This window comes from Empidonax traillii, unplaced genomic scaffold (assembly GCF_003031625.1).
Source record: "Empidonax traillii isolate 1590-97213 ecotype Southwest subspecies unplaced genomic scaffold, ASM303162v1 scaffold590:size398203, whole genome shotgun sequence".
NCBI classification, from domain to species: Eukaryota; Metazoa; Chordata; class Aves; order Passeriformes; family Tyrannidae; genus Empidonax; species Empidonax traillii.
Genome location: NW_020955783.1, coordinates 302,765 through 313,559, shown reverse-complemented (window position 1 = coordinate 313,559; position 10,795 = coordinate 302,765). Strand labels below are relative to the sequence as shown.

The 10,795-nt window shown below is 49.5% G+C and overlaps 1 protein-coding gene across 2 annotated transcripts; it reads left to right on the top strand.

The window, feature by feature from the left end:
• Positions 1-203: 203 nt before the first annotated feature.
• Positions 204-4,880, top strand: IRF2BP2 (interferon regulatory factor 2 binding protein 2). 2 transcript variants are annotated; one of them, XR_003572828.1, is made up of 3 exons: positions 204-1,251; positions 1,503-2,416; positions 4,548-4,880. XR_003572828.1 is itself a non-coding variant. In XM_027898301.1 (2 exons), the coding sequence occupies exons 1-2, from the start codon at positions 225-227 to the stop codon at positions 2,225-2,227; spliced, it is 1,752 nt and encodes a 583-aa protein (XP_027754102.1). In that variant the 5' UTR covers positions 204-224; the 3' UTR covers positions 2,228-4,394. The 2 variants fall into 2 exon arrangements, 1 of the variants encoding a protein (XP_027754102.1); XM_027898301.1 differs by lacking the exon at positions 4,548-4,880 and having other exon boundaries at positions 1,503-4,394.
• Positions 4,881-10,795: the final 5,915 nt, after the last annotated feature.

The following is a 10,795-nucleotide window of genomic DNA, read 5'->3' as shown; positions in this document are numbered from 1 at the left end:
GGAGCGGCGTTCCCTGCACCGGCTCTGCCTGCCGGGGCGCCCGCCGCGCCCTGCTCCAGCGTACGGAAGAGGAAGGCGAGGGGGAGGGGGCCCGGCGGACGGTCCCGCTGCGGCCGCGGCACCCGAGCCTGCCCGTCGGGACTCCGGTGACGAGGGGCGGAGGAGGCGGCGGCGGCGGCAGGAGCCGGAGCGGGGGGCGCTCGCCGCTGCCCCGGGGCCGGGACATGTCGTCGGCGGCGGTGGCGGCTGCTTCCCGCAGGCAGTCGTGCTACCTGTGCGATCTGCCCCGCATGCCCTGGGCCATGATTTGGGACTTCACCGAGCCCGTCTGCCGGGGCTGTGTCAACTACGAGGGCGCCGACCGCGTGGAGTTCGTCATCGACACGGCGCGGCAGCTGAAGCGGGCGCACGGCTGCTTTCCCGAGGGCCGGGCCCCGCCACCGCCCCACGCCAAGCAGCCTCCGCTCTCCGCCAAGGAGCTCCTGGCGCAGCAGCAGCAGCTCGGCCACCCCGCGGCGCCGGAGGCGGCGGCGCGGCCCCCGCCGCAGCCCCTGGAGCGCTACTCGCTGGCGGCCGAGCGGCCGCCGCCCCGGCTGGGCGCCGAGTACGGCGGCGGCCGGCACGTCAACGGGATCCTGGTGCCCAACGGCTTCCCCAAGCCCGAGGAGCCGCCCGAGCTGAACCGGCAGAGCCCGAACCCGCGGCGGACGCACGCCGTGCCGCCCACCCTGGTGCCGCTAGTGAACGGCGCCGGGCTTCCCGCCGCCATCAGCGGCCTGGGCAGCCGCGCCGCCGCCGCCGCCTCGCTGGCCGCCATTTCCGCCGCGCCCGCCCCGATGGCCGTGCCCGTGCCCCAGCAGCCGGCGGCGGCGGCGCAGGCGGCGGGGCAGGCGGCGGGGCAGCCCGGCGAGCTGGGGCACAAGCGCCCTGGCTCCGTCTCCTCCTCCTCGTCCTCTGGTGGCGGCGGAGGCGCGGCGGGGGAGCACGACGGCGGCGCCAAGGAGAAGCGGGGCTCTGCCGAGAGCCTGCCGGCAGCGGCGGCGGCGGAGCTGGCCGCCGAGGGCAAGGGCCGGCCGGGTGGCGAGCAGGAGTGGCTGGCCAAGCCCAAGACAGTGCGGGACACGCTGCTGGCCCTGCACCAGCACGGGAGCCACGCCGTGCCCCCCTTCGACAGCAAATTCAAGAAGGAGCCGGGCATGGCGGGCGGCAGGCTGCTGGGCTACGAGACCAACGGCTCCGTGGCCAAGCCAGGTGAGGCGCCGGGCACCGGGAGGCGACGGGCGCGGCAGTGGATGGGACCGGCAGCGCGGGGGCCTCTCTCGGGAAGCGGGGCGGGGGATGCCGGGCTGCTTTGGGCGTGCGGGGCGGCGGCTCGGCTGCTTGGGTGGCCGGGAGGTGGCCGCGGCCGCTCGTTTCCGCGGTTGCTCGGCGATGCATTGTGATTGCGCTGTCGTCTTCTCACCCTCCTCCTCCCCCCGCTCCCCCCACCTCTGCCTCTGCAGGGGCCCGGGCCGCCCGGAAGAGGAAGCCTTCCCCCGAGCCGGAGGGCGAAGCTGGACCCCCGAAGATCAACGGGGAGGTGCAGCCCTGGCTGCCCACCTCGTCGGAAGGGATGAAGCTGCCGCTGACGGCCACCCCGTTCATGTCGCCCCCGCCGCCCACCGCCTCACCCCACTCCAACCGGACCACGCCGCCCGAGGCGGCCCAGAACGGCCAGTCCCCCATGGCCGCCCTCATTCTGGTGGCGGACAATGCCGGGGGCAACCACGCCTCCAAAGACGCCAACCAGGTCCACTCCACCACGCGGAGGAACAGCAGCAGCCCCCCTTCACCCTCCGCCATGAACCAAAGAAGGCTGGGCCCCGGCAGGGAGGTGCCGGGCCAGGGGGCCAACGCGGCGGCGGCGGCGGGCGGGCTGGAGCCCGTCCACCCCGCCAGCCTGCCGGACTCGTCTCTCGCCGCCAGCGTCCCGTTGTGTTGTACCCTCTGCCACGAGCGCCTGGAAGACACCCACTTCGTGCAGTGCCCCTCCGTCCCCTCCCACAAGTTCTGCTTCCCCTGCTCCCGGCAGAGCATCAAGCAGCAGGGAGCCAGCGGCGAGGTGTATTGCCCCAGCGGGGAGAAGTGTCCCCTGGTCGGCTCCAACGTCCCCTGGGCCTTCATGCAAGGGGAGATTGCCACCATCCTGGCCGGAGATGTGAAAGTGAAAAAGGAGAGGGACTCGTGACTCGCCTGCGCTCACCGCCCGACGTCACCTTGAACTCGAACTGCTCGAATTATGTATATATCTATAAATATATATATATAAATATATATATATCTCCAAGACAAGGGAAATGTAGACTTCATAAACATGGCTGTATAATTTTGATTTTTTTTGAATACATTGTGTTTCTATATTTTTTGAAGACAAAAGGTATGTACTTATTATAAAGGCATTTCTTCTAATTCTTCTCTTTTTTTTTGCCGGTTTTTTTTTTCCCCTTTTGTTATAGCAACTATTTGTTGTGCTTCCCTGGTGACAGTTACTGTTCAATGTAGGCTGTGACTTGCGCTGCTTTTTTTAGAGAGCACTTGGCAAACCAGAAATGCTTCTAGCTGTATTTGTATGCACTTGTTTCTTCTTTTTTTCCTTTTCTTTTTTTTTTTTTTAAATGCCAAATACACTTTCTGACATTGTAAAGATTGCCTTATTGTCTGTGATTCCTTATTCCTGGCCCCTGTCCTGTAGAGCTGGTCGCATGCAGGCTTGGTCTGAGGCGGTTGGGGACAAGAGTGGCTAGCCAAGGCAGGGATGCCCTTTGCCATCCCACTGGCCAGGCGAGCTTAGGGAGCACGAGGGCTTTCTCCCAGAAATGCGTAGCTCATGTTGCAATAGAAGATCCTTCAGATCCAGTCCCAAATTGCTCACTCTTTCTTAAGGGAAGTTGCCTCCAGAGTAGGATGTGGAGAAGTGTCCAAGAGGCGCTGTTGAGTTAGGGATTTCTGGGTTTGTTTGGTTTTGGTTTGGTGTTTTTGTTTTGTTTTGTTTTTTTTTTTTAAGGCAAAGTTGACCGCAGTTCACGTGATCAGTTGTAAGGTTGCAAAACTGCATTTATTCACCGATTGCATACCATAACGTGGAATTTTGATAATGAACTTAATTACCTGATTGGCAAAGGCGCCAATGTAGCACTGCCATTTCTGAAGGCCTTCAATGTCACTTCCGGGGCTTTTGTGTCTTTGGACAAAGCTGGGGAGGTGGGAAAGAGACTCTTTTTTGTTTTTAATTTTACTTTAATTTCCAGATAGCGCAGAAGGACTTTGATTTTGCTTATCAGTCGCCTCTAGTGCTGTTGCTATTGTTACTATCACTGACCCGGTATTTCCAAGTAGTGGCAGGTACGGTGTGGTACAGTGACAGCAGTGACTGAGGCTCTGCCAAATTGCCCGCGGGCATATCAGTGACAGCCCAAATGTGGGTGGAGGAAACCTGTAATTTCCTTATTACGTATGCTTGAAACAAACCTACTGCTATTCTTTGAAAATGAAAATATAAACTGGTTGAAATGAAAGCAATTAGGGCTGTACATAATGGCCCTGGCCCTGCCTTTTAAGCTACTTTGGAGAACTCTTTTGTAAAGCCACTTCTTTTGATTACGCTTCTGCATCACCAAGCAGACTTCTAAAATCAATAAATCATTGGTTACTAGAAATAGTTCAAGTCTTATAGTGATGTTTTTGTGCTGTTTATAGTTTGTTGGCAACGCTGCAGCTGTATGAGCTCTTCTGTTGAGGTGTTTATAACTTGGTTATATGTGGTTGTTTCTGAGCAAAAGGGTGGTGAGGTCGTCCCTTCCCAGGGACCAACTAATAAACACTTTCCTTATCGGAAGAGGAGGTGGAGGAGGAAAAATCTGTTCAGCCAACTATAAATTTGAAAAATTTTGGGTGCTTTTTAGTCAACTGTTCTTATTGTGATAATGTTCAAACTGCAGTTTAATGCAGAGTAGATCTTTTTGGAAGACTACGTTTTTTTAAAAAAAAAAAAAGAAATAGTCATTATTAGTATTTGAAGATCCGAACTGCACATGCACAGTTATTTTTTATGAAGTGTTTAATGAGCACACCCACTACATTGTGTTCCATATTACAGGTCAATGTAATATTAAATAAGACTTGCATGATAAACAAATTCATTGAAGTCAATATTACGCTTTAAAACTTATAGTCAAGATTGGTGTCTTATGTAAACACATTTAGCCAATTTGAAGAAAACGCACATTATATATATATACCTATATATATACCTATATATAAAAAAAATGCCAACTGTAAAGGATTCTTTGGAACCACTATGATCTGTGTAAATGTGTATTTAGGCACTTTATTAAAAAAAATGGAATTTGAGCTGATAGATGGTAACAAGTTCTTCAAAGTTGCTTGGCATAATACCTCATATGGGATAAAGTTCACGTTTTTGATTAAGGTGGTATCCCTATGCTTTAAAGAGAAGCAAAACTGAAATCCCAAAGACTCCCTAAAAAAAAAACCTTTTGTGTTATCAGGTGGCCCAGCTCTGAGCGTGCCGAGGGTGAGACCTGCTGCTGACAAAGTGTACCTTTATTTTGGGGCCAAGGGATGTTGGTGGGACTCGGTGGAGAGGCCTGTAAGGAAGCACACCTTCCTCCTCTTCCTGCCAGCCGCTCCACTTCTGCAGCTCTGGGACTCCTGGAGAGGATGGAAACTCCCCAGCTGGTGATGCCAGGCAGTTGCCCAGAAACAACACAGACGGAAAAGAAATGGCACATGGTGGCTGTGCTCACACAGCTGACTTTCAGCCCCCAGACAAGTCTAATCTGCACCATAAAACTTCAGAACTGCAAAAGAAAATAAAAAAATTAAAAACTAAAATTTGAAGGTGTTCATACATAGCGCATTTTTTTCACATTGAATGTTGCTTTTTTCTTTTGGTTGCTTTGCTGAATTACAATAACGCTCCAGTGGATTCTCCCTTTATTACTACTTCCTGGGCTATAAGCTTTTTTCTTTTTTTTTTTATTTTCCCTATTATTTTGAAGTGCTTTAGCTGCAACAGTGCTACTGGTAATATTCCTTTTTAAACTTTTTAAAAGGTGATACTGTAATTTGTGTAGTATTAAAAGTGTTTTAATGAAGAATGTGTGATCATTATATTTTTTTCGAACTCACTTCCATTACTTTTTTTTTTTCAAAGACATTTTTTTCCTGGCAGTTCAACTGCACAGTGTTCCTGTTGATAGCTGCTAAACAACCTGCTGCCGTTTTTACATCTTATGTTTTTTGTTTTTTGTGGTTTTTTTTTAACTTCTGGCACTAGCTATAAGGAAACTAGGAGCTTTAAACACTTCCTGCATTTTCTTGTATATAAAAAAGAAACATGAAAAAGCTGTAGTTCCCCAAGCACAATTTTTTTTTTTTTTTTTTTACTTTTTAATACTGTCTTGACACTTGTTAACAGGCAGCAGTGTGGGGCAAGAGGGGATGTGCAGAGCCAATGGGTGCTGCCCTCTGCCTGGGTCCCAGGGGGTGGGAAAGGTGCCACACAAGAGAGGCTTTGACCGCCTTTGCAGTGGCCTCAGAAAACCTGGTATGTTTGGGAGCTCTCTTTTTAGAGTTGCTGTAAACCAGGCCATGGCAACCGCGTGTTTTCATGAACTAGCACTTAGGCAAAGGGTATAAATACATTTGAGAGTGCTCTCTAGTGGCTTGTTATGTCAACAGAGCCCCTGGATCCTTTCCTTTTGCACCCGGGCCAAGCCTTGCTTGTCCGTCCACCCTGCTGGCAGGGCAGCTGCTCTTGGTGGGACTGGATGGGACACTGCTCTGGGGACACCCAGCCACCCGCTCGCCTGCAGTGTGGCACCTGCCCTGCTGGCTGCACCCACTCCATGTGTCTACTTTGCCCCCAGAGTAGTGTGGGACACCCCGTGTGCTGTGCAGAGTGTTATAGTGCAGCTGCAGTTCCCACACCAACACAGCGAGTCCTAAGGCGGGAGGAGAAAACACTGGGCTGTGTGGAAGTTAATGGCACCAGGGGTTAGCTGAGCTACTTGTAGCCCTGATTCTATTGCTTCAGCGAGTGCTTTGCTACAACAGGGCTACAGGTGGAAAGCATCCAGTAACTGGGCTTGAAAAGGCTCAGCCCTCAGCATTTCATGTTTCTCCTCCTCGAGCATTTGCATTTAGGTAGCTCCAATGCACCTTTTGAAAAATAATTGGAAGAAAACCCCAACCACCGCTTTTACCAAAGTGGACTCTCATCTGTCCAGATGTCACAGTCCAACCCAGTATAAACTCTGCCTTCAAATATGTGCTCCCATAATGAGGCAAGTAAAAAAAAAAAAAAACAGTCTAACAAAAAATCAAGAATTTGTTTTCCCCCCTGTTGAAACAGAAGATGGGCCTGGGCAGCATATGGATTCACTTCCTGCAGTGGGTGCACTGCAGACAGTGAGCCTCGCCACTTGCCAGGCATGGCCATGGAACAGCGCAGCTGCCCTGCCCTCATCCCATGTGGGCCACCAGGATTCCTGAGTCATCCTCCTTCCCTTGCCCTTTGTTTGCAGGAGCAGACGCCTTTCCTCTGCCAGGGCCCAAGGTCAGGCAGTGCTCAAAGCAGATGAATGGAGTGCCTGCTTATCCACTTCATCACCCAGAGCCGCTGCTCTGCTCCGGACTTAACTCTTTCACTGCCTTCATACAGCCTCTGGAGCATGCTGTGGGCTTTGAGCACTAAGTGCAGGGTTTGAATCATTTTGCTCCTTGAAAGGCTGAACTCTCCCTTCTGGGAAAGAAGAAACACTGATGTTTCCCATAGAAAGCTACTAAGTGCATGTTAGTGCCCATATGGCTGTCTTGCTTGGTTGATATAGGTGCACTGAAGATGGGGTGATAGCTCTGGAGTTATTTTTAGACATGCTTCACCTAACTTTGCTTTTCTTTCTGCTACTCCAGAGCCAGTTTTGTAAAGACTGGCATAGCAGTGTACATACTAAGCCCCAAAATGTTGCGTCAAGTGGAAGACCCCAATAAAACAAACTCACAGAGAAAGCTGGAAGAACTCAAGGAAACTTCTAACTGTACTCTAGATGATTCTTTGGCCCGTCACCCCTGACGCAGCAAAGACCACAAGAAGCATCCCTGCTCATTAGCTCCCATCTCCACCCAGCACTGGGGCAAGTGTGAGAACCCACTCTGCCTGGCATAGCACCCTGCCATGCCCCCACCTCAGGGTCCCTTTGACCACAAACCTGCTGCCGCTTGCCTTTGTGGTCCCCAGCCCTGGGGTGCTCCCATCCCATACTGGAGCACCCTGTCTAGTGCCACAGGGTGCCCTCTTGGGTGGAGGGCTGTGGCTTCCCTGAAAAACCCTGGGGAGCGTCAGACCCTGGGAGGCATCTTGGAGGTGTTCAAGGTCAGGTTGGATGGGGCACCAAGCAACCTGGTCTAGCTGAAAGTGTCCCTGCCCACAGCAGGGTGGTTGAAAATAGATGATCTTCAAAATTCCCTTTTAACCCAAACAATTCTATGATTTTCAGGGAGATTTCAGCTTCTGCATTTGGGAAGGACATTCACTCTTCACTGCAAAAGTGCCAAATCTGCATTTTCCTTTACCCTCTTTCCCTATAAAATACTTATTTCCTCTTCCTTCCAGCCCCCAACCATCATGCTTCTTTTTTTTTTTTTTTTCCTTTTAGGCAGCCATTTAAAAACAAACAGAAGACTGGATGTGGCACTTAGTGCCATAGTCTAATAACTGCGGTGGATCAAGGGTTGGACTTCATGATCTCAGAGGTCTTTTCCAACCCTGCTGATTCTATGATTCTGTGATAAGTAAGCAGAGATGAAAGGTGTTATTGGTTCACCAGGTCACTTCCTTGCAGCAGGAGACAATTCCTCCTGTTGCCACACTGCTGGGCTGGAGTGGCAGGATGGTGGTGGGGAAGCATGCAGGCAGTGCTCTTCGGGAGTACCCCACCTGCAGTGGAGGCCTCACCCTGCCCCCCACTCAGCCAAGGGCATGAGAAAGCAAACTGGACCTTCCCCTGCTTCCTCCCATGGTTTGGGGTTTTTCCCCCCCTTTTAAAAGCATCTTTATGAGCTGAAGGAGGCCTCATCCTCATTTTTTTATTTATTTATTTTTATTTTTGAGTAGATTCCCTTAATTTTTTCTCCCCAGAAATTAAGGGTTTTTCCAAACCTCTTCTAACCCTTTTTTATAGGAGTGTTGTATTCTCCAACTGTATGTAAAAGGAGACTTACAGATATTAGGCAACAGCTGCATAATGGAATGAGGCATTTAATTTTGTCCAGACTACTAACAACACTTTTTTTTGTGCGTGTCTTACCTTATTCAAGTGCTGCTAAGCACTAGGCACAAATAATTTTCTCTTTTAATAGGTACCACCCCTCAGCTGATATTTAGAAGGCTCAAAAATTAGTATACTGATGAAAGACTTAAATGAGAGCAGGGGAAAGTGATGCTGAAGATCACCTTTCTTTCACTTCACAAAAATCAGGAAATACATCAGCTCCTGCACACCAATTCATGCCTTTGCAGATCCTACTTCATGAATTGCAATGAAGTTAAGCCAGCATAAGGACCCCTTTTTCCATCACGCTTTCAAAACTATTTGTACTGTAATAATTAAAAAAAACTCCAAATACTAAGTTCCCTGTGATTTTTTTTGGGTGAATAAATAGGGTTCTATCCAACTTCTCTATGAGAATACATTTAGAGCAACCTCTCCTTCAGAAATTGCAGAAGGAAGGGTTTTTTTCCTTGCAAAAAGTACCTCTGGGCAACACAACACATCATGCAGTAATGGCACTTCCCTATGCTTTCCTGCACCTGGAAAGAAGGGGGCTGGATGGGCCCAGCTGGGGCTTTAACTTGTTCTAATTAGCTCAGAATTTCTTCTTGGACATGTAAGCAATACCTTCTGGCTTTCCTGTAAGAAACAAACAATGATAAACAGCATGCAGGAATGATTTTTGGATGTGTTTTTTAAAGGCTATTTTTATGATTACTTTCATATTGTGAGAGCTCCTCTATTTGTGTAAGCCCTCTGCTTTTCTTTGGAGAGACAAATAATGTGTGCTCTTAATTGAACCAGCTACTCTAATATTTTTATAATCCAAATTGTTATTTCATCTCACCAGTTCTGCTTCTTTGCGTTACTGTGGCTCTTTGCCCAACCATGTTAAAATTAACCTGTGAAGGTGGAGGTCTGATTTCAGCTCCTTTCCTTTTCTCTACAACTTGGTTATTCCTGAAATCTGCCTCTTCATGAGGAGGCGCTCCACCTAGTAACTTTCTGGGATTGGTGGTGAACTCTGGTTGGTTAGTCATTTCCAGCCACCCCTCAGGGAGGGCTTGCAGGAAGGGCTCTGGAGGGTTTTGTGGTCCTGGTGCTGGTAGATGGTGTGGACCAGCAGCCCATCCCAGCCATGCTGCCTCCCAGTCATCTTCTGAGCAGGAACATTTTGAACTGCAGCAGCATGTGTTTCTTCATCCTGTGTCACAAAAGTTTCCTGCCATTTAGTGTTTTGGGGTGGATCCCTTCCTTTTCGGCAAAGAGTGCCAATTCCAGTGCTGCTTTTGATGGATAACAGTCCGTGAAGCATTGGAGCATCGCCAATAAATGTGGCTTGCGTAGGCAGGCTTCTGAGTTCCCTTTTTAGCTGCTCCCTGGCCGCAGAGTATGGGACTACCATCCCTGCCAGTTTCCCCTTGTCCCTTACCCTGCTGCAAGCAGTGCCTTCCTTGGGGGAGAAGTGCCTGCAGGGGAAAGGGCTGTCCGAGTGGGCTGGGGTTTGACCCTACTGACCCTTCTCAATGTATTCGACCTCAGGGCTCATTTAAGCTCTTTTCAAGCAAGTTTCATCCTGATTGTGATGGTGCATTCTCGCTTAGATGGTACATGGCATACTCCTTCAGGTGCCCCTCCTCTCATGACATCTCAGTAACCAAATTTTGGGCCTTGTCATGGTACCCACAAGTGTATCAGCGAGGGTCCAAATTGCTGGGAGCTGTTGTAGAGAGTCAGGCAAGAGTGGCTTAGGGAAATGGCAAGCAATAATTGTGAAACTGTTAATGTCATCTGAGCTGCATTTGCTTTCAAAATGGGGTTAAAAAGGCAAAATAAGGTGAATTTACTCTCCAAAAAAAAAGCAAAGCTCATCTTTTAGAGACTGAATTGCTGACCCTTCGTTAGTTTAGAAAACAGACCAGAAAAAGCAACCTTTTTCTTTTGGAATCTGTTATCCTTCTAATCCTAAACTATATCCCATCCCGCCAGCAGCTCTGTCATTGGCTTCATCAGCTCCACGGGAGTGCCCCTATGGGTAAAGTTTCACAAGAAATGTGGGAAAAATTTGGCCTTAAATGTAAATTATGAGTTACAACATAGACAGTTTTCCTTTAATTATTTATAAGAAATCATTTCATTATAAATAGGTTTTTCAGTTAAATGTATTGCTAGCATTACCATGTTACTTATTCATAATTAATTAAATCATAGCAGATTTCTATGTTATTATCATTTCCATAAACTTTAAATAATTCAGAAGAAATGTTGGTTCTTTCAGGGTACTTTGTATATGCAGATAAGGGAAAGGAGCAATCTGGGCCCGAGCAGAGCAAAGTTCTTCTACCCTCAACTTTTTCACAAGCATGTCTTCAGAAACACTGGAAAGAAAAAAGGAAGGGGGTGGCCAATGAGTGAAATAAAATGCTGGGTCATCAGCATTGCAGGGCTTTCAGCTCCATGCA

Bases quoted from the DNA above. Each gene is read 5' to 3' on its own strand.
- IRF2BP2 (XM_027898301.1), top strand. From the start codon at position 225: ATGTCGTCGGCGGCGGTGGCGGCTGCTTCCCGCAGGCAGTCGTGCTAC. The intron at 1,252-1,502 runs GTGAGGCGCCGG...CTGCCTCTGCAG, and splicing joins CGGCTCCGTGGCCAAGCCAG to GGGCCCGGGCCGCCCGGAAG.